Consider the following 25,352-nt stretch of genomic DNA (forward strand, 5'->3'; position numbering starts at 1 on the left):
TTTAAATCCTGTATATATGTGGATCTCTGTTGTATCGAAACAAGTGTGGTGTTTATTAAATAGCTGTCTAACCGTACTACTTCTTATTGACTCTATTTTATTTAATTTTATATAGGGACAGAACTAAATCTACTAAGTTGGTTAGCTACGTATAGACTTTGAAAGTTAACGAAACACCGTATGTGATTAAGTGGAAAGTAACCGAGAAATCTATACCTTATGTGAATGGATCGAATAAATGTAGAATTTGTTTGGCTGAACTCCAGGTCAAAAATTTTCAGTGGTTGCATGCATATATATAAATATACTCTGAAGAATTGGAAACTTCCGCCTATTCCTGACTGACTTGAAATATTTCCAGCCTTATCATTTAAGGTGTAAGGAGGATAGCTCTTTTATCTTTTCACCTTTTACTTTTTATTTTTGACATTTTACTTTCTATTATTTTCCGTTTTTCGTCTACAATTGTTTACTGTCTGCGTTTTCTATATGCTGCCTTCTCAGTTTATTTCGCGTTTCTTCTATTATTCAATTTCTTTAGTTCTTTGTGATATGTGGTTTGCGCCTGATGGATATGTTTGAGTTCTCTCAACATATGTAACTATTAGTAGCGCTTTAAAACATGCATTGTGACCGTAATAGATAATATATATGTATGTATATATATATATATATATATATATATATATATATATATATATATATATATGTATACAGTAAGCATATAAATGGGAAACAAGGTGGAAAATGTATGTATCTATATATATATGTGTATGTATGTATGTATATATATATATATATATATATATATATATATATATATATATATATATATATACATGTATATATGTATATATATATATATATATATATATATATATATATTTATACATGCACATGTGTGTGTGTGTGTGTGTGTGTGTGTGTGTGTGTGTGTGTGTGTGTGTGTGCGTACATGCATATCTAACTATGCATTTATTCCTATACGTATATGCATGGTGGAAATCAACTCGTGGCCGAGGATGACCGCATCCTGAACTCAGAAGGTTCGTGCAAAGGTTCAGAAAGTCCAAGAAATTTTCGTGCACGTATTTTCTTTGAATAGATAAATTGAATCCACTTTCCAGAGCAACCAGCTATAAAACCAGTCACACAACAGAGGTTGAAATGACCAGAAACCAACTGCACTTGACATCGTTTGAGCCACCTGAGTCATCTGAGTCGTCACAGTGGAGGCTTTCAATTACAATAGTTTTACATGCTTCAGGTATTCGGAATTTCTCAATGTTGCTTAAATATATATTGTTTATATTACTACATGGTATATTATATATACATCTAGACGGCTAATAATCCTTTCTACTATAGGCACAAGTCATGAAATGTTAGAGAAGAAAGTTCTAGTTGATTACATCGATCCAAGTCCTCAGCTAGTACTTCTTCCATCGATTACGAAAGGACGAAAAGCAAAGTCGACTTCGGCGGAATTTGAATTCAGAACGTGAAAACGGACGAAATACCGCTAAGCACTTTGTCTAGCGTGCTAACGATTCTGCCAGCTTGGCACCTCCTGGACGACTAAGCCGACTACTATAGATACAAGGTGCGAAATTATGAGGAGGATGTAAGTCGATTACACTGACCCCAGGCTTAGGGGAAAGTGGTAAGTCGATTTCATCGACCTCAGCAGAATTTGAACCCAGAAGGTAGAGATAGGCAAAATACAGCTAAGCATTTTGTGTAATCAAATATCTGAGACGATTTAATTGATTGCAAATCACTACAGTGATTCCACGTTGTCTGTACCGTCATTCTCTGTAATTGTCACACTCGGATTTGGATCCTTTTCCTTTGAACAATGAAATTAAAATGGCATCAACCCAGTCCTAGGGAACAGGAGCACCCAACCAAATGTCTGATATTAAATAGTGGATCTCTACAGCAAGCCTATTACCTCCGTGGAGGAGAATTTCAACAGGAATACCGTCAAGACCTGGCGCCTTCCCTGTATTTAATTCTTTGATTGTCTTTTTAATCTCCTCTATAGTTGGATGTCCCATCATCTCATGAATGATATCTGTTTGGGGAAGATTACTGATGACATTTTCATCAATAACTGATGGATTAAAAAAGAGATCAGTGAAGTGCTCAGTCCAATGTTTCATGATACCCTCATGATCCTTGAAGAGAAAGCAGCTATCTTTAGACTTGAGTGGTACCACAAATGAAGACCGAGCACCAAACACTTGTCCGATCAAGTGATATACTGATATCAGGTCTTTACTGTTATACTCTTTCTGGATTCCTTCAGAAATATCTGACCACCATTTGCTTTTCATCTGTCGTATCTTTCTTTGGAGTGGTGATTTTATCCTTTTGAGAGACTGCGGTAAGGGCTTTTTATCCTCATCTGGGGCACCGAAGTATTTTTGGTGCAACTTAATTTTATCTTCAAGAAGTTTATTGATCTGTAGATCGTTTTCATTAAACCAGTCCCGATGTTTTCTGTTTCTGAGTCCAAGAACCTTAGCTCCAACATTGTAAATAGTGGTCTTAAACTGAGCCCAAGTTCCATCAAATTCCGCTTCTCCAATAGCATTTCTAACATTCGCCTGCACATTAGAGTCCCTTAATTTCAACACATCAATACGTTTAGGGATTTTTATTCCTCCAGATCTTATTCTACGTATGATGCGGAGTTTCACTTTACTACGTATGAGCATTTGGTCAGTTCTACATTCTGCACCTCGCATGACTCGGACAGTGCAAGCATCTGGAAGATTTCGTTTCCTGGTGATAAGGTAATCAAGAATATGCCCTTGTTTGGATCTTGGGTGCGTTCAGGTAGTTTTATGGATATCCTTCTGATGAAAAGCAGTGTTGCAGATGATGAGATCAAGTTCAGTACAGAGCTGAAGAAGACGGAGACTATTAGCGTTTATTTTGCTCAAACCATGACTCCCTAGTGCATCCCAGGTCTCGTAATCGCATCCAACACGAGCATTGAAATCGCCAAGAAGGAGGATATTGTCTGCATTTAGGATAGACATCATAACCGACCTGATATCTTCATAGAAAGCCATAATAATCACATACATAGTACTTACATACGTACATACATACATACATACATACATACATACATATACATGCACACACACACACACATTTGAGAGTGCATTTGTCAGTGTATTTTTGTGTTTGATAGTGCATATATTGCAAGTAAACCTTCATATATTTGATGGTAGGTCAGAATCACATTATGAAACACGTAAACAAGCAATTATTCTATGTAAATGAATTAAAGAGGCGATCGATAAGTTGATACTACGAGAAAAAACAGACAGGATTCTGACTGAGTAAATGTTTTTATTGGCATAAACATTCAATGACAAAACCAACTAATATTTTATCATTACAGATTATCATGACATGATATCTTTTTGCTTTGCTTCTTCAAATAAGTTAGTAAAATGGGTTCTAAGAAACACACAAGATAATTACTGAATGTCCAAATAATGTACGTTTAGTGGTTATTAATTACAGATGTTTGTGTGGGTTTGCATCACCATGAATTTTGAGAACTTTGTCCCGTCGTCTATCTGTCCAGCAACCAAACATATCCATCCATCTATCCATCCATCCATCCGCCCGCCCGTCCGTCTGTCCCTTCCTTCCTTCCTTCCTTCCTTCCTTTCTTCCTTCCTTCCTTCCTTCCTTCCTTCCTTCCTCAATCCACTCGTCTTTTTGTATGTCCTTCTGTTAGACTATTTTTCTGTCAATCTACTTACGTGACTATTTATTCCCTTCCTCTCTCCCTACTTATCTATACCTTCATTTACTTTCCCTCTTCCTTTCTCATTTCCCTTTTCTCCCCACTTCTTTTCCTGTCTATATATCTGCAAATATACATATACTAGCCTAAGTACCCGGCGTTGCTCGGTTGTTTAAAGAATATTAAAGGAAATAAATATATTTACTCTGTTAAAAAATATATTTTCAGAAAAATTCCATCAGATGACCTGAGTATAAACAGAGTTATTAAAACAAATCCTGAAATCATCCACAGTTTAATTTTGTAGATCTTCTAAATATACAATGTTTTCAGTATGTCCTTTAATTGGGGTACAAATAAAAAGAGTTTTGGGACTTTCAACTCGCAAACATTCTACATATAATTGCCTATGAGAGAAGCAAGGTTAAGTCCAACAACCTTGAGAGATTGTCCTTGAGATTTGTTTATTGACATAGCAAAACTTAGTTTCAATGGGAACTGGAGCCGTTTAAATTCAAAGGGGAGATCAGATGGAATTAACGGGCTCCGTTGAATGAAGACATCCTTACCCTTATAATTGATGCCTCTAGGACATGGGGTCGCCTCGCTTTCGCCATCAGTCTGGTGCTATTGCACAAGCAAGGGGGATCCAGATTCCTGAGTAGCATGATTGGGGCCCCTTTTTGAAGTGTTAAGTTGTGAGGTGGAATCCCAGATAACTGTAGAGAGTTCAGGAACTCAGTTGGAAAAACTACAGCTTGGTCCAGATCAATGACAGTGTCTATGGATTTGAAAGACTACTCTTGTCTTGGCAACAGCTGCAAGAGATCCTAGTTAATTTTGTTGACAGCCTCATTACGTGGAGCTAAGATGGCTCGCTCACATAGCCATGGACTGTTACTAAAGTTTTGTGCAATTTTTGGAAACACATACATTTTGAGATCATTGACAGGGTAGCTTGTGTTGCTGTTGCAATTCTCCATATAAATTATAGCAAAGTGTGTATCAAATGAAATTAAAATCCTAGTTCAGTGACAGATCGATCAAGTTACTAAAGTTTTAACGTTTTTGGTAACAACATATTCTCTCTTCAAATTAAATATTGAAAAAGAGAGAAAATGCCACCCTGTCTTTTTCAAGAGAAATTAAGTTAGCTTGGCTCGCGTAGGATGTATGACATCGCTTCTAACCCTTTCCAATGTCTAATATGTACATGTACGACCTTTAGAACTTTATGGAGGGTGAGTAATAGGAGAGTTAAGGGGGATGCTCGGGAGAGGGGAAGGTGGAGGTTGGAAGGGTAGGGGGAGAGGTTTCTCAACCCCTTCCCCTTTACTCGGTGGTATAATTGAGAAGGGTGTAGGGAAGGGTATAGAAAGGGGCTGCAGTCCCCCTCTAGGAGAGGAGGCGTCGCCACGTCCTTTGCCGGCTAGTATGTAATGTTAGTTATCAGCATACAATATTTTTAAATCTCTAATAGAAATATCCAGTGTTAATAAGTCGAGTTGCTCCAAGAAAATTAAAAAATAGGTAATGTAAGTTATCAGCATATAATATTTTTCAACCCATATCCAAGAATAAATACTCACATCGGATTTAAATGTGAAATATCAAGTGTTTATAAGGCGAGTTGTTCCAAAAATATCCAAAATACGTATTGGAAGTTTGTCACGATATAACATTTTCTAATTCCTATTCAAGTAGAAATAGTCACATCGGATTTAAATATGAAATATCGAGAGGACTCTAGCTAATTTTATTAGGTACATTCCACGAACAATTATTTGAAAAACTCATATCGATATCTGAAACTTATGTCACGGGAATATTGAACTTTAAAATTTATAAAGTTTATCGTATAAATTGAAACATATCCTGCAGCGTATATATCTTGCAGCGTATATTGAAAGATATCCTGCAGCGTATATTGCCAAATGAATGACTTATATCAATGTAATAAGAGTTTTCACCGGGCGTGTGTCCGTATGAAGATCTTTCGTTATTTAGAAACCTTACTGTTTCTTTTTCTTCTGAAAATTGCATAAGTTGTGTGTAACATCGAATTTCAAGTTTTACATTATAGTAATTCCAGTGGGGGTTAGTGTGCAAGAAAAACATTTACGGAAATGTACTCCTAAAAATTCTATTAAAATAAGTTACCTTTATATGCCATGTTTGTAATTCTCCATATAAATGATAGCAAAGTGTGTATCAAATGCAATTAAAATCCTGGTTCAGTGACAGATCGATCAATTTCGTAAAGTTTTAACCTTTTTGGTAGCAACATATTCTCTCTTCAAATTAAATATTGAAAAAGAGAAAAAATGCGACCCTATCTTTTGCACGAGAAATTAATTTTGGCGGTAAGGACTAAACTCCTTGTTCATTATCACAAATAAAAAGCATTTATCTTTATTTAAAAATAAAAGGTGAGGTCGTAGACGTTTAACGGAGACTTATTCAATATCGTGTTTGCTTCTATCAGAATCGCTTACCTTTAAAGCGAAAAAAACAAAACCGACGTATACGACAGGTATGTACAATATATTTCTGTTTATTTTCTCTGTTCATTCGCATAAACTGTAGCAATTGTGCGCGCGCACACACAACACAAAATTTTTTCAGATATTGAGCTGTTAGCTTTAGTGGTACATTTTCAGTTTTAGACAATGAGATGCGGAGGCGGAGGGGTGAATGGATCAGTTTTAGAGGTTTTCATAGAAAATTTGAAATAAAATTTTTTTTCCGTATTCTTAATCTCCGTATTTTTCCACGTAGATTGAAAAAGAAAATTTTAAAAGAAGTTAAATATCTAAAGTTTTTGGGGAGGGGAAAATTTAAAAATTTTGTAAACATGGTATTTTGCATCGAAAACATTGGAATCCGCTGAAAAAAAAAAATCGGAAGTAGGGTGCTACAGCCCCCTATACGGGGAAGGGCTAAAATTTGCCCCCCCCCCTAGAATCCTCCCCGAGTAATGAAAAACCTTCAGTGGTTTGGCCGTGCATATATATATATATATATATATATATATATATATATATACATATATATATATATATATATATATATATATATATATATATATATGCAGGCGTGTCTGTATGATGAGAAGCTTGCTTTCCACCCGTATAGTTCCGGGTTCAGTCCATCCAACTTTGTGGCACCTTGGGCCGACCAAATCCCTATGAGTGGATTTGGTAGATAGAAACTGAAAGAAGCCCGTCGTATATATATATATACATATATATATATATATATATATATATATATATATATATATATATATATATATATATATAGTAGAAATACACCTGAGATTAAAAACAATACAGTGGTTAGAAGAAATCAACCCATTTACACGTTATAGGTCTCTCTCCTACTCCTTGCAAAATACTTATGAAAAACAATCGAATGGACAAGTCAGAAGCAAAACATAGCCACATTCTTTAACATCGAAGACATTGAGGAAATGTTAATCTTAAAAACCCATCTTTACCAGTAAAATCATAAATGCAACACCCACAGCTATCTTCATACGAGATTAAGAATCCCTATCTAAAAAAAGTAGACAAAATATCCTAGATTGAATCATCTCCATAATGAAGAACATCACTCATTTTCCATCATGGAAAAACACCAACTTATTCAACACATGGTCCAAGACCATACAACATACAAATTTCACACAATTCGGCATTAGCGACTAATACCCTCTATAGCGGAGGATTGTACTTCTAAAAGCACTTCTTTTCACCACCAGTTCTTACCAATCACTGAAGAAGAATCCAACATAATCATGCTCACCAGAAAATCCATGTTTTATTTCAGCAATAGCATATAAGTAAAAACGAATTTCGTCCTTCAATTCGGCGTCAGCCCGAGTAATTTCATTTCAATCGAAGTAACTGAACTGAACAGAATAATCATGCTTCACGAAGTAGATATTTCTCATTATCAATATACCTGCGTATACGTATGTATGTCTGTGTGCATATATATAGGTATATGCTATTTTATGTTTGTATCTACGTACATGGGCATGTGTGCACGTATCTGTAAATATATCACTTGAGTGTATGCCTCTTTGTACGCATACACGTATACATACATTGTGCACACACACACACAATTATATATATGTATACATATATGTGTATATATATGTATATATACGCATATGCATATATGTATGATATATATATGCATGTCAGTGCGCATGTGTGTAACTACAAAGGCTGTGTAAATAAGAAATATTGATGATAAAATACAGTAACAATATTACTCACATACTTACAAACTTCATTTTCACATTCCCTTACTCACCTATTTTGACCTTACATCCACACAGTAACACCCCGATCCCACTCTCTACCCTCACTCATTCACTCACCCGACTTATCTCATGTTTCATCCATATTATTTGTCTATACAACCTACCTACTTACATTTATACATACACAAGAGCATATGGCCCAAGCTACTTAAATTCCATCTTACCTATTTACTTACCTGGCAACGTAACCAATACTTTATATCAAATAACTAGATACCAATCTGCTCACCTTTCTATCTATCTATCTATCTATCTATCTATCTATCTATCTACCTACCTACCTACATACCTACCTACCTACCTACCTACCTACCTATCTATCTATCTATCTATCTATCTATCTATCTATCTATCTATCTATCTATCTATCTATCTATCTAGCTATCTATCTATCTGTGTATCGAAGTATTTACTTGACTGTCTGTCTGTCTATCTAATTTCCAGAGATCCCTGGCTTGGCAATGCTATCGGGACGCACTACCAGTTCGAGAGAAGATCTACAGACACGGTTCGAAAACCACCGGACCGATCTGCCCGAGATGCGGTCAGAGCGACGAAACCGTTCTGCACGCACTCGTGCAGTGTCCAGATATTTCAGAGCTGTGGACCTTCTTCGAACGGCTGTTGTTGCGTGTGGGACGAGCCCACTTATCAGCCGAGCCTATCGTGAATATTGTTCCGCCACCTTCCTTTAAACGGGAAGGAAAAACGGTTTACGTAACACTGATAGCTATGGCGAAAGAATGTGTGTGGTGGACGCGTTTGAAAGGTCTACAAACAAACACTTTCCTCTCTGGTCAGTCCCTCATCAACTTTTTCAAGTACCACTTGAAAAGGAGGATGAGGAAAGAGAGGAAAGTGTTGTCGAATGAAAGTTTCAATAAAAAATGGGTAAATGTGGCAAGAATGGTAAGAATGAAAGACGACACCATTTTAAGCATAGACTTGTAACAAAAAGAGACAAAAAGAGAGAAGGTACTTACTTTCATGTACCTTTAAAAAAAGAAGCCTGAAGTGACCGTGGTCTTTTCCGTAGGCTTTTCTCTCCACGGATAAACCTAATCTGTTCCCCATTTGTTTACATTGACTGTGATACACAATCCCTATTGATCGCCCCCCTTTTTTTCCCGCGATCCCTTTTGATCGAAATCCCCCCTTTTTTTTCCGCGATCCCTTTTGATCGAAATTATCCCCCCCCCCAAGAAAAGCTCTACATTGTAATTTGTCCATTTTCTGTATTTAGCCCTGTGTGGCTATAATAAAAAGATCTCTCTCTCTCTCTCTCTCTCTCTCCCCCCCTATATATATATATATATATATATATATATATATATATATATATATATATATATATATATATATATATATATATATATATGTACCCCACTGTTTATACGCGTACATGCATATACCTGAGAGAAAGTAAACTTAGTGTCGTGACCCCCCCCCCCAAAAAAAAGTAGCTCAATTGAAACTATACTTGTAAAAAAAAAAAATGATTAATGGCGTTCGATAATTTAAAGGGAACAACTCCAACATTCAAACTTATCAAATGGAGTGGAATCATTCAGTGGCGAATGTGTTGGATCTATGGTACGTACGAATCTGGTCTGTAGTAAATATGTACATGTTTCAATCATTTTTCTCTTCTCAGTGAAGCATAATCTAACTCGCACTTACCTATACTTAGGATGACACTAAGAATATGCATTCTTTTTAAGAAAAAGACATTTATTTGTAAAGCAATTTAGAATAAGCGAATAGAAAATTCATCCAAGAGTACTGTCTCATGTGCAATGCAGTAACCCAACTCCATAATGAAATTTAATCAATCAAAATTTCACCCGCCACAAAAAGAAAAAAATCCCGTTTACGTTAATGATATTCTTGTCAAAGGCACAAAGGTAAAAGAAATAGTCCCCCCCCCCCACACAACATACATACATATATGTATATATATATGTATGAGTAAGACTGTTTTATATATATATATATATATATATATATATATATACACACACATTATTTCGCTGAGATATACCGATAGTGATACTAATAACCTGGGGGTAGAACTCAATATACGTATGCTTCACAACAAAGTATCAGTAGAGTACAGAGCAGTAATATTACTAAATGAATGACAAGTGAATAAGAAATCCTATGAACTTCATTAGCGTCCTGGTGTCTCTGCTATAAGATGCAATGCATTCATAGCTAAGTGCTTGTGTAGCTTTCTTCAACGGTATTACAAAATGAAATTTTTTAAATATATTTTTTTAGTCTTTTACTTGTTTCGGTCATTTGACTGCGGCCATGCTGGATCACCGCCTTTAGTCGAGCGAATCGACCCCAGGAATTATTCTTTGTAAGCCTAGTTCTTATTCTATTGAACTCTTCTGCCGAACCGCTATGTCACGGAGACGTAAACGCACCAGCATCGGTTGTCAAGCTATGTTGGGAGGTCAAACACACACACCCAAACATATATACACATACATACACACATACATACATACACACATACATACATACATACATACATACATACATACATACATACATACATAATACATATATATACATATATATATATATGTATACGACAGGCTTCTTTCAGTTTGCGTCTACCAAACCCACTCACAAGTCTTTGGTCGACCCCAGGCTATAGTAGAAGACTCTTGCTCAAGGTGCCACGCAGTGGGACTGAACATGGAACCATGTGGTTGGTGAGCAAGCTACTTACCACACAACCACTCATTCTTTTATTCTTTTATTCATTTACTTGTTTCAGTCATTTGACTGCGGCCGTGCTGGAGCACCGCCTTTGAAGTATGTAAAAACAGATGGGCTTAAAAATACATAATTATATACCATGAGACGATGTAAATGAAATGGTATGATGAATTCAAGTGCAGGGAATAACTTAGTTACTGAGTTGAAAGTCATTAGATGTTTGCAATATTAAGAAATCTAAAGCTAAATTTAGTTGAGTAAATGATTAATTAGTTTTAAAAGTATGATAAAAATATTCGAAAGGAATCCAAGTTATATAAATAAATGAAATAGTGAGACAGACGTAAATTGGTTATATGTCTCTGAAGACGAGAAACTATAAGATTTAGCTTTCGTAAAATCAATTACGATAATTATGTGCTTGGATGTATAAAAGCTATTATATGATTATTAAATTGAAGTAAATTAAATGAATACCAAGGTAAACGTGAAGAGTTAGTGCTACAACTGTTATACTAGGGGAAAATGTAGCATATTTTATATTTGTTTTACCTTATAATTCTATATTTTAAATATCTAACCATTTATTAAGTTAATTTCGTAAAATAATGCTTTTTAGTTCAATCTATTCGTTATAATTTATGATTATCTCTTGTTTTAGTTTAACCTTTATCCCACTTTTTAAATTTTTAACTCCAACAATTTTTAATACTCTACACATAACGCTTCCAGTTCTTTAATGAAAATTTCCGCCATATTAAAATTCTTTCGCTGACTCCCCGACTCAACTCTCTGATTTCTTTAACTCTTTAAAATAAAAAAGTTGCAATTTACATTCAGTGGTCGGTGTGATTCCACCCACACCCTCGAGTGAAAATATCAACATTAACACTTCATTTTTAATCTGACATTAAATTTAATTTATTATATTTAATTTTGAAATACTCAACTTAGTTCTCATACACACAAACATATCAATAAGAATCTTAACTTTATTATAAGAACACTTAAATCTTATATTTTCTGTTTAGATATCTATAATTCTTTAAACATTATTCTCTTCTATCATTGATTTATTCATACTACTTCGGTTCTCTTCCCACAGTTTTGCTATACTTTTACACATAACTAAATACCTTAACAAGACTAAATTCAGTTTCTTACTTGACGATTTCAATAACTGCTAATGATCTTAAAGAACAACTGGGTTAAACCCACTTCAAAGTACTTAGCATACACTTTCAATACCTTGCATTAAAATTCACTAATATGTTTCTTTCACAACTCATACAACCGTCTATAATTTTTTCAATCTATCTTTCCTTCTTATAAAATTTTTTTTATCAGTTACTCTCCATATTTAAAATGAAACCTTTTCTGTTTATCATTCTACCCCTATACTAATCTTATTATGTAGGTTTTGCTTCTCTTTTTCACCGCCTTTCAGATTATCCGCTACTTATAATTTCACGTACCCATTTGAAAAGAACCGATGGAAGAAACAGTTGTAATCACACACACACACACACACACACACACACACACACACACACACACACACACACACACACACACACACACACATACATACATGCATACATACGTGCATACATACGTACGTACATACATACGTACATACACACCATACACACATACATACATACATGCATGCGTACATACATACATACATACATACATACATACATGCATACGGAAACAAGCTAGATGGAAAACAAAACTTGAAGAAAACATCAACAACGTGCGCCGCTATATCGGATGGTTAACTACAACAATCAAATGCAAGGAGGAAAATGAGTTTATTCCTCGCCAACTCTGCGAAACTTTATGGCAACTCTTCATACCGATCTCTTGAGGGAATGCTAATTACTTTAAAACACGTACTCAGGACGATGAGCGAATTTTTGAAAGAGCCAGTATCAATCGCAAGTTTGCTTCCAACCCACAAGCATTATACGGAGAGATGAGGAAAGAAAACATTACCATTAAGAAAGCTCCCCACCAATAAGTTTTACAATCATTCTTGTCAAAAATTTGGAACGCAAAGAGGGATTTCAACCTGAATGCACCATGGTTAGATACAATTAAGAGAGAATACTGTACCAACACTTACAGTAAAACAGAAAATTAATGCAGAAACCTTCGCTATAGCAGTAGGCAAACTGCAGAATGGGAAGGAACCTGGTAGGGACCTAATAGTTGGATATTGGTACAAGAAGCTGACATTGTATAAAAACCACTTGACCTGTATGTTCAGAAGGACTATGGAAGGTGAGACTGATTGGCTTGCTACAGCAAGAACAAATCTTGTTGGCAAAAATAAAATCCCCGAGATGGCAGGAAATTACAGCCTCATAGTTTGTCTAAACATTATGTACAAACTGTACACAAGCTGCCTCAACCAATTCCTCCAGGACCATTGGGAGTCGAACAACATTGTGACTGATGAACAAGCTGGTGGAAAGAAGGGAGTGTGGGGATGTGCCGAACAACTTTTAATAGTCTGAAGTAAGAAAACAACGTAGACACCTTGTGACGGTATGGCTTGACAATAACAAGGCATTCAACTCTATCTCTCATTCATGGCTGTTGAAGTGCCTACATCTGGCAAAAGTACCTACTACCTTAATTGCTGCTATAGAGAGACTCACAAAGACATGGACAACAATTCTTACCCTTGCAACTGAGAACAGAATAATTGTTTCTGATAGTATAGGCATTTCAAAGGGAATATTCCAGGGAGATAGTCTTTCCGTACTTCTTTTCATTTTGGCACTGAATCCATTATCGTTCCTATTGCAGAAAACAAATGGTTACATGCTAGGATATTCAACTGCTAGAAATATCAATGTAAGTCATAATTTCTTTGTAGACGACCTAAAGATTTATGCTAAAAATGTTAACAATACCAAAAAAACAACTGGTATTAACATTTTCAGCTGATATAAGCTTGGAATTTGGCCGAAAGAAATGTTCATATTTGGTTATAGAACGAGAAAAGTCAGTCACCCAAACCTGAAACCTGTGCATCAACGGTCTCTCTATCTCCCCTATTCCACACAAAGAATGTTACAAGTACCTAAGCATAGACGAAGATGTATCATATGAAAGCACTGTGAATAAAGATAGACTAAACCGAGAATATTACATCAGGCTTAGGTGTAATATTCTCGGAAAACATGAGAAAACATGACAGTCGGAACTCTCCTATTACAACAAAACAGTATCCCACAATTCATTTTCAGTACCAGTGATGATCCCAAAATTTGAGATACTTCTTTGATTCGTAGAGGAAATCCACTACATAGATATCACACCCAACTAAATCCTGACAACTGGGAACTTCCACAGAAACAGTGATGTTGACAAGCTCTCTACCTAAGAAGAAATGAAGGTGGTAGAGGCCTGAGATCAGTGCAGACGGCCTTCGATTGCCGTATGGTATCACTCAGGCAGCACCTGCGAAACAACAGCAGCAAAACTAAATATATAAGCGCAGTGCTGAAAAGTGAAGTGAGCAGCATTGTACGAGTTGGCAGTGAGATCCTCAAGAAGTACTTTCTTCCTGATGGTCTCCTATACAACCCCAAAACAGCTGGGCTCTTTTACCTCAGAAAAGATCTGGATGGAAAGCTCTCAGCATACAAAATAAATAAGACCATGCATGGGTATGTTGCCCGGAAACTTGAAGAAGACAGTAGAATTGACACGAAGCGCAGCCTCTCTTGGACACAAGACCACTACATCACATCACACTTTAAGGGCTATGCGTTTGCAATCCAGGAACAGGAGATTACCACAAAGTACCTGGTGAACAAGAGAAACAGTGACGTTCTTGTAATCCCAAGATGCAACCGCATGTGTAGGCTATGTCATGCTTCTGTGGAAAACATCACGCATGTGAGTAGCAGCTGTCCTAAAATGTCGTCACGGTACTACCTCCCTATGCGACACGATGTTGTTGCTAAAACAATTTACAATGCCATCCACAAAAAAGACTGTCCTCAAATAAACTTAGAACATCCCTCTGTTATGGAATACATTCATAAACACCAACTCAAGGGATCCTAGTGCAATATTCCCATCAAAATCGCTGTTAAATGTAAACATAACAGGCCGGATATTGTTGTTTGGTATAGAGGGGCAAAAGGTATGTACCATCATAGAGGTCAGCTGCTCTGCAGATATTAATATCTCTTTGAAAATCAAATAAAATGATGATATCTATGGACATTTGCTTCGAAACCTCCAGCTTCTATATCCAGACTATCAATTCATATTCATACCAATAATAATTGGAGTACAAGGTTTTGTTAGTAAATGCTTAAAGGAGAATCTGGATAAACTGGTATTTTCAGAAAGAGAAATGACCGGCTAATTCGTACATTACAAGTGCAATCTGTGAGTGAAACAGTAAAACTATGCAAGACTCTTCTCAAGTTCCGAATGTGAATTTGTCTGTGTTAACTACATCCCAAAGATGGAGCCTTGTATCTTTATTGGAAACCGGCTGCTTCATCAGTAGAAGATGTATAATAATTAAATAACAGAAGAGATATACATACAAAATTTGCTTTTGTTTTTACTACAGGCTCAAGGCCTGAGGTTTTGTGTGTGACGGCTAGTCTATTTTATCGATCCTAGTGCCCAGATGGTACTTATTTTATCGAGCTCGAAAGGATGAAAGGCTAAGTTGTCCTCGGTGTTATTTGAACTCAGAACATAAAGCCGTGCTAACGATTATGCCTGCGCGCCACCTTCATACTTACAAATATAATACATATATGCCGACATACATACATATTTATATGTATGTGTATGTGTATATATATATATATATATATATATATATATATATATATATATATATATATATATATATATATATATATACATACATACATATCTACACATACACATACACACACATGTATGTATCTAAATAAATATGAAGCTGAGTGATCTTTATTGCAATTAATGTAGTGAGAGAAATTAATAATAGCATTAATAAATGAAAATCCTGGTCATACATGCATGAGGAAATGGACACACTTACCTCAGGGTTAATAAAAATTGAATCTGATATTTGGCATATAGGGCGGTTTTATGAGACCACTTCAGTGATTTATAGCTTTTCCAATTTTTTACTGGTCTAGAAATAGAAGATCACAATACGGTGGTTGATCTCTGTCGTTCGAAGTAGGGAATTCAATTGTTTGATCAAGTGAATTAACTACTCCTGAATTATTGTCCAACTGGCAGAACGTTCCAGAGATGTGTAGTATCAAGATAATTCTTAGGCGGAATCATCGTGACATGAGGTGTAAGAAAGCTTTTTTAATTACAGGTACAAGCCAATTGAATATACAGTTTTTGACCACCCGGATTCCTTCACAGAGTATACGTTGGCCTGAGGTTATAGCAAATGACATTTGCACATAATCATACACATTATGCGCATCCGTTCGGCCATACTGCACCTACAAAAGATCACTGTATAGATGTAGAGTAAATATACAGGAACTGCACATTGGGGCAACTTAATTACCTGGTAACGTTATACCCATCTAAACAGTATTTTAACACTGCGCACATATACGCATTTCATACACACAAATATATATACATATACATGCTCAAAGAGAAGTACACAAACACACACATACACACACACAATCCAGCATGTGTGTATGTATTTGTGTACATGTATGTACGTATGTAGATATGCGTATATGATTTCTCCACTTAGGTTTTTGTTGGGTAGAACGATATAGAGATATTCACGGATATACGGACACAGTTATATGATCATGGGTTCATGTTTGCGTATGTTTGTATTTTGTATGATTGTTTGCACGTGTGTGTATAATCGTGAATATGTACACAGGTGCTATTCAGTAAGACAAAGAGAAAAATGAGGTGACATGGAGGGAAGATAGAAGACGAAAATAGAGGACACATGACATAATACCGAAACGAAGTATCGAAGGAAAGAGAGTGTGACATGTAGTGAACCTGATAGGAGGGATTAGGTAACTAATGAAAGAGATTAAGAGAGAAAAGGAGAGAGAGAGAGAGAGAGAGAGAGAGAGGGAGAGAGAGAGAGAGAGAGAGAGAGAGAGGGAATCCATGGGAGAACGGGTAAGGGAGAGAAAGTACATACACACAGTCACACATATGTATGTATGCATGTAAGCATTTATGTATGTATGTATGTTTGTATTTAAATATGTAGTTAGAGAGCGAGAGAGAAAGAGAGAGAGAGAGAGAGATGGGTGGGGATGGAGAGAACGACCCACTTTTCATCATTGCCTTGAAGTAAATGACATAAGAAGCATATGATAGGATGGTGAATGTGTCATATTACCGGATTTTATTGTTTGTTTATTCATTTTAATTTTGTTTTTATGTAATAGATACGTCTTCATTCTTTATTATGTGCGATTTAGCAAGAGATAATATACAATGGTGAGAAAATAATGAGAACGAAAATTGTCCGGCTATTGTTTAAAAAAAATCCACTCAGTACGCCAAACCAACCGAAAACGCATATATGACCTTCCATTATAGAGTTGTGACCCATTTTGAAAACTTCATCTTCGTACTTTCATCTGTCTCTGTAGCGCAGTTGATGAGGCAGATTCAGCAGAAGGTCAACAAAACAATTCTCAATTACATAGTGATGTCGTTGAGATGGGTGTTTCTGCATTTGTCTTGATCATTTAAAGGACAGAATCGTACTTGAGCATATACGCAGAAAGCCATCAAAGATAAGAATTATTCGTATCAGGGAACTTCTACAGTTATTCTATCAATTATCGTACACACGCGTGCGCGCACACACGCACACACACACACACAAAAGATGCAACCAATCTCAACTGATGGGTCACCTTGCAGCTAGAGAAAACCAGTATTTAGAACTGGGAGTATAGCTATACACTCTTCATTTGCTATGAGTCTATGTAACAAGCACCAATACTTTCAAGATGCTATAACATTAGAAGGGAAATACGACAAATCTGGTCATATTCTAACGTATCATAACCTGCAAATGGTCTAAAGCGAAATGACACTGTGGTAAATTAACCAGACTTAATAGCTAGGGCGCGCAACACTTACTTTACTGAGTTAATGAATGACTTAAAGGTGGTGCAGCATGTCTTTGGAGAGCCAGTTGCTTATGTTCATATGACTGGATTTAAAAAGAATTTTTTTTTTGTTAAGAGGCGTTGAGTTAAAGCTGGTTAAAGTCCTAACAGAAAAACAGCAAATTGTGAAAGAATCGGTTAATCAGAACTTTGAAAACATGTCCTACAAAGCATCAATATATAAGAAATCGTTCATCTTAACATTGATTTTATCATTGCTAAAATGAACAAAGCTACCAAGCTACCAACAGTATATATCCTCATTGATCCTGCAAATAACTTGTTTTATATCGATGCCTCTGGAGAATATGGTAAAGCATACCTCTTTAGACTTATATAGCTACGCTTATAACTCTTCTTAGAAGCAACATACGACAGGTATTATGTGCAGCGGGGACATGCATTGCCGCTATCTTGGCAATAGTCTAGAGTATATTCAGATTACCTGTGCATCTGATAGAGACGAGTACGTGCAATATTTTTGCGTCATCTGATCATGTCAACGTCTGGCAAATTGATGAAATGCCAATGATATTCGCATTTCTCCAATGCGAGATGTATAAATGCCAACAAGGAATTACGGGTGTACGTAGACCTGTTGGAGACAAAATACTTCAGACAAGTTTTATCCATAATACTGTGAGTCACAGAGCTGTTATTATTATTAAGTGCCATCATCTGGGAATGTATTACAAACAATATAAGTTAAACCCAAATTTGCGTTCAACTGAGTAACAGAAAGAGATTGCAAATTAATACAAATTACAAATGAGACTGCTTCAGTAACAAGCCAGTCATTTATCGAATGTGATGTGGAGATATCTGATATGATGTCAAAATTATTTAAGAATAAATAAATTAATAAGTGACGACTAATTGGAAGCTGAGCACTGCCCTGTTGAACTACGGAACTCATTCACTTCTGGAATGCCATCACAAGTTCTAAGTTTAAAAAGAGGAATAGTTGCAATGCTTTTATGCAATTGAGCGTTAAACAAGGATTTTGCAGCAGGACCAGACTCGAGGTCTCGGATTTTATCAAAATTCTGTTGAAGCTTTGATAATGTGATAGTTTAACCATATACCTTGAAATAAAATAGTACTGACGCAGATTTACTATTTAAAATAGAAAGGATTAAATTTCATCTACGCTTAACATATTCTGTGACTATGAATAATTCACAAGGCCAGACTTTCAATACAGTAGGAATATATTGACCACAAAAGGTTACGTCTCTTTTTGGAAATAACCGGATCTGGAGTTATCCAAACTAGCAAGTAAAGAAAACGAGGCAAGTCCGTTACGAAAAACGTATACCACGAGATTCACTGCTAAATTTTAGATACAAGATACGAACAAAATACCGGAATCTTCTGGAACGTTTTAACTGGTTTTCAAATATCTTTGGTTATACTTACAATGATTTATATATGTTTAATATTTATTATATGGTTACTAAGACAATAAAATATCTAAAGCCTAAATTTTCAGTAGCCTCGATCCGTTGTCTAGCACATTAACATAAAAGTCCTTAAAATTACAAAATAATGCTAACACGATATAAAATTTGTATATCACGATATAAATAAATTTCATAATTATTAAATTATCTCGGGTCTCGCTGGTACGTACACACACAACAACAACAACAATAACACCGACAACAACAGCATCACTAGTAACACCACCACCAGCAACAACAACAACAATATCAACAACATATAATATATATCCATAATTAGGTGGAGTGGGTCACTATGTGATTTTATTCATGAACATAACATAACCCAGCAGAGATAATTATCGCTCCATCAAACCTTCAGTTGAAAAATCTGCAGCTTATTGATCGACTAGGTGTACAATTCTCCCCGATATGAACGAGTCAAACAACTCTAACTGCACAGATACAAGGAAATTCATGCATTAATCCCCACTTATAGACTCTCCCAACATCCCCATTTTTAAAATAAACTTATATCCATCATACACACGTGGACAATCAGAATTATACACATACACATAGAAGTTCTATAGTATGCTTACATGAATACGTTAAAAAAAAAGCGATCAATAACTAGATAAATACAGGTATATATATTACTAACTCCAAGGTAAACATGGACATAAACATACATGCACACACATAACACGGACGCTACTAACCTCATACATCCTTACCAGCATTACTATCACTAACGTGAGTACACACAGCCATGGCAAGGCTACCACACACACACACACACACACACACACACACACACACACACACACACACACACACACACACACAGAGACACACACACACACAGACACACACACACACGATCTCTTAAAGGACTCCTGTATAAGTCACATTCAGCAAAAGCTATCACTGCCTACAGAAATTCAATAGCATTGAAGCTGCGAATACTATTCTAAACATTTCATAGCTGACAAAATGAACAGACTGGGTTACTATTTTAAACATTGAGACGTAAAACCTATAGAAACGAACGACGAATAGCAATCACTTAAAGGAAATGGTTATGAATTTGCAACAAAATATACAGAAGACACATGAAACACTACATACATACACAGATACACACAATCACTCGCACATACATACAATCACAGACAGATACGCACATACACAGACATACATTCACAGAAACAGAAATTCGTGCGCATAAACTATAGGCGCATAAGCACGAATATAACTATATGTAATTATATGAAAAACACGTATATTTTTGCTGAAGTTGACTACAGTTACTTGAAATTTCTTGCTGAAGAGGTATTTATCAGGTGCAATATCAACGAAGAATTCCTACACCCCTCCCCCCACACAAATACACACACACACACACGGATATGCATGCATACACACATACGCATACATACATAAGTACATACATAAATAAGTACATACAGACACAAATGCAGACACATATGAAGTAAATTATATTTAACGATGGAACGAAGTAGATAAAGCTATGAATAATAGCGGGTAGAATACTGAGCTAAACGCTCACTTGGATAAGAATAAGTCGAAGATTGACGATTGTAATACACTCTGAAAAGAAAAACATGTAGCATTTTAACATTCTGACCTGTTATACATACCAGTAATATATGCAAGAGTTAAAGAATAGAGTAGATAAGATCCGAGTTACATACGCTTCATAGCGAGCGGTACCTCGGAAGTGGTAAATATCCAAGCTAGGTGTATACAGCAGGCTACTACACTGGCCAAGGGTATCTTGATTAAATGAAATTTTGCATTGTCGCAAGGAGGTACATGTTAATCCATGGAAGATTCGATCAGAATTTTCAGTTTATTGTACATTGACACGAAAAAGTCCACAACCTTCCGTCTCAATAAACCACTATTTTCCTTGAAAGCTGTTTTTTTAAATATTTACTACGGATTGTTTGAAGGTAACTTTCTTCCTACACCTCGATCCTTGGATCTTATATATATATATATATATATATATATATATATATATATATATATATATATATATATATATATATATATATATATATATAAGCACAGAGTGAGAGTGAGTGAGAGAGAGAAAGAGAGAGAAAGAGAGAGAGCGAGAGAAGGAAAGATAGACAGAGAGGGTGAAGGGAATGAAATTGCTAGAACAAATTGTTAGTCTTTCAACTATCGTTGATGTCAACAACTGCGAGTTGGAAGTCGTCTATGAGTTCATATACCTTGGATCTACCATCACGAAAAACCTTTCTCTATAGTTTGTGATCAACAGACATTTTGAAAAATCAGTTTCAAACTAGTTAGGCGAATAAGAAAAGTCTGGGAGAAACAGTAAACTAATGGAACACACCAAGGCTGTAATCTACACTGCATTATGAATGTGAAATCTGAAGTATCTGCTCCAGACAAGAACAGCGTCTCAACTCCTACCACCTACGTATCATGAGAAGATCTTGGACATCATGTGATCTTCGAAAAGAGAAGAGAAGGACATCCCATCTTTGTTTCAAGGATATTTACAAGAGAGACACGAAGTTTGTTTACATGAATGTTGAAACGCGGGAGGGCATTCCAGGTGATCAATCCCAATGAAGACAAGAATTAGACAAGGGTTAAAAAAATGAGGCGATTGGCTGGGGTTTGCTGATGAGGAAAAGCAAATCGACAGTACAAAGAATACAAGAACAAGACTAGTAGACAATGTATTCCTTCAATTGCAGTCACTATATCCGGGATTGTTACACACACGTAGACGCTTACAGTCATACAGTAGACACAAGTATGTAAATAAAAGCAGACCAAAACTTCCCAGGTGTATACACATACTGTTGCATGACAAACGGATGCCGCCTCCACATATGTATATATATCTGCGAGTAGGTGTAACACAAGAATATACCTTTATATCACACAAACAGCCCCATATATATATATATATATATATATATATATATATATATATATATATATATATATATATATATATATATATGGGGCTGTTTGTGTGATATAAAGGTATATTCTTGTGTTACACCTACTCGCAGATATATATACATATGTGGAGGCGGCATCCGTTTGTCATGCAACAGTATGTGTATACACCTGGGAAGTTTTGGTCTGTAGGAACCAATGTTATAACTCTATTCATGTGGTGAAACATTTAATAACAATGATAATTAAATGTTTCACCACATGAATAGAGTTGTAACATTGGTTCCTACATTTCAAAGAAACCTCAAGCATTTCCGTAAACTTTATTTTCCATTGACTACCAACATAATGATAACTAGTATGGTTAATAAGAACTAATATTATTATGCAGTTCGTCTGGTGAAACTTTCCATAACGCTAACATTTTATCATTTTCATCATTTACTGCATCAATACATACATATATGCATACATACACACATACATACACATGCTATAGGTCAGTAGGCCGAAACTTTGAAGTGACTCTCGCCTTTCTTCTTTTAAAAGTATAATATACTTGCATAGCTACATATGCGTTTTAAATGCATTAAGCGAATTGTACACAAAGATAGAAGATTCGTTATGCATATTGAAATGCAATTTGTCAGACATTGAAATATCCCTACTCAATGTGTGTTTCTAACAGAACTGTAAAATATGCTGCTATTCTCATTGAAGATTAGCACTCGTTTGTCTCTGATAACAATAGCAGCATACTTAAATATATAACAAAATATATACAGAAGAGATATTGAAAACTTGAAAGTAGCCAGAGGAGCACAATATGCTTCTTAGATAGCCACAATCAGTCAATACTGTAAAAGGCTTTACTCACAAAATTAGCTTACGCACACACACGCGCATGCACGCACGCACGTACACACACGCACAAACACATGGGCACACATACCGATTATTAAATATATATATTTGTGTAATATACGTACATCTGTGTATGCGTGCATGTATGCGCGCGCGCGTGTCCGTTTGTAATTAATCCAACCTTTCCGCAGCATTTATACTAAATTGAACGAATTATTTATTTTAAAAACACCCATTTAGTGTCACATACCGGAAATAATATATGCTTCTACATTTTCTAACTTTGTGAGTGTAAATATGGAAGTATGAAAACAAAATAATTTGATTAATGCATAATTTATTCAATAAAACCTTTGTTCAGTCTGAGCAAATTAAAATTTAGAATCTCGATTGTGAGAAAGATTTTAATTCTCAAGCGATATAATTTATGATATTATTGTTCGTTCCTTTTACATTTATAAGTGCTGAACATTCTGCTATCAGTTGTTGTACGATATCGAATGTATTATAACAAATGAAGCAGGTGTGTTTTCGTGAGAGATAAGTGTTTCACTACCACTTCATGTTAAATATCAAATTTTTATTGAAACAAAGTAATCCTCTGGCGATTTTTCTGTATTATAAAAAATATCAAGTAGCATCAATTCAACAAGTTTTATGCAAAAGCATGCATGGTAAATAATGTCATAATTCTAATCGCAAGTCAATGATTAGAAATACGAATCTATAAAGTTTTATTATGTTGTGTGTTCACTACAATAACTACATAGATGATAGATATTGCAAGGAACTTAATTGTAATACTGATCGAAACCCTTAATGAAACTTTGTTATTAGAGGAAGCAAGGGAGAAATCTCCACAAAAATTCAACTAGCCACAAATTAATTTTAATGAAATACATAAAGATCATTGGCAGTAATGTGTCAAATCTTTGCAACGGTTGTAACAACTCCGTACATGTTTCGATATTGTTGGATTTTCTCAGTAAAGCAAAATTTACTGAATAGCTACCAAAATCTCAGTATGACCAGTAGAAACAAACTTTTTTGTGAAGAATACCCAGTAATTTGGTAGATGCAAAGAGTGAGACAGGAACATTACCCAATATTGCTTTGTGTATATTTAAGCGCAGGCTAACAAACTTGAAGGGATGAATCAAAAATAATTTTTAATTAATTGGAGTTACAGCTGTAGTGAAATCAGTCTGAGAGTCCTCTCCTTTGTTCCTTAGGAAAAAAAAAATTACCGCTAATGAATACTTTTCTCATTAACGAAGTCATTTCAATAAATTAATCATTATTTTCGTCTCACCATTTCAAATATGGTTCGTGTACTTAGCTATATGTCTATCTTTTGTCCAGAAGGCGTAACAGAAAAATTCTAAGGAACTTCATGTTAAGTGGATGGCAGATTATTAGCTTCTTTGGATATGATGCCAACCCTGGAGTCTCTACGTGCTTGCTCGATCAGCTAGAAACAACCGCAAAATCGTCATTAAACCACTTCCTATCATCTTAAATAAAGGAAGGCAGGATGGTAACGACTGAAAAACCTTTGATAATAAGTCTGCTCTATTAGGCTTGATTGGTGGATCAATCATCAACGACAACATCATCAACACTAACGACCAGTTGTGTTTCCTTAGATTTGATATTCATATTCAAGAGTTAGGTGAATGGAGTCGTCTAACATTAGATTTATTTATACGCAGTGGACTGGAAATCCAATGTATAGACATTGCTGTTAGTGCAATATTTCATTCAGCTTTTGTACTTGTATATACTAAATATCGTATTGATTGAATTATGCTAGACGAGATATCTTTAATAATTGTTTATAACTTATCTATTGCACATAAAAATTGGGAATAAATAACTTATTTATATGACATACTTCCTGTTTAGAGAATCCCTATTTCCGGTTGTATAAGCTGATGCAGCAAATATTTGGAAAAAAATTCTTTTGTATTGAACTTTTATACAATGCTGTTGTTCTCCATATATATATTGATTTTAACAATGATAATCAGGCACAAAAGGTTTCTTTTTATGCTTGC

At 35.4% G+C, this 25,352-nt stretch overlaps 2 protein-coding genes across 6 annotated transcripts in view; both read right to left on the reverse strand.

Annotated features, from left to right (window-relative positions):
• LOC106877850 (FMRFamide receptor) overlaps positions 1 to 25,352 on the reverse strand; it is a 171,332-nt gene that overhangs the window by 64,500 nt on the left and 81,480 nt on the right. The window contains exon 2 of one of the 5 annotated variants that reach the window (XM_052967100.2): positions 13,538 to 13,655. The exons of the other annotated variants lie outside the window; for them this stretch is intronic. The gene's annotated coding sequence lies outside the window, so the exon portion shown is untranslated. The remainder of the gene's footprint in view (positions 1 to 13,537; positions 13,656 to 25,352) is intronic. 5 annotated transcript variants of the gene reach the window in all.
• On the reverse strand, positions 1,887 to 2,753 carry LOC149137561 (uncharacterized). The gene has a single exon (XM_089354892.1). It carries the CDS (start codon positions 2,751 to 2,753, stop codon positions 1,887 to 1,889), a length of 867 nt encoding a protein of 288 aa, XP_089211018.1.

This window comes from Octopus bimaculoides, chromosome 1, assembly GCF_046866305.1.
Source record: "Octopus bimaculoides isolate indiv1 chromosome 1, ASM4686630v1, whole genome shotgun sequence".
NCBI lineage: Eukaryota > Metazoa > Mollusca > Cephalopoda > Octopoda > Octopodidae > Octopus > Octopus bimaculoides.

What these genes read in the sequence shown, in the direction of transcription:
- LOC149137561 (XM_089354892.1), bottom strand. Translation starts at nt 2,753, where the DNA reads ATGCGAGGTGCAGAATGTAGAACTGACCAAATGCTCATACGTAGTAAA.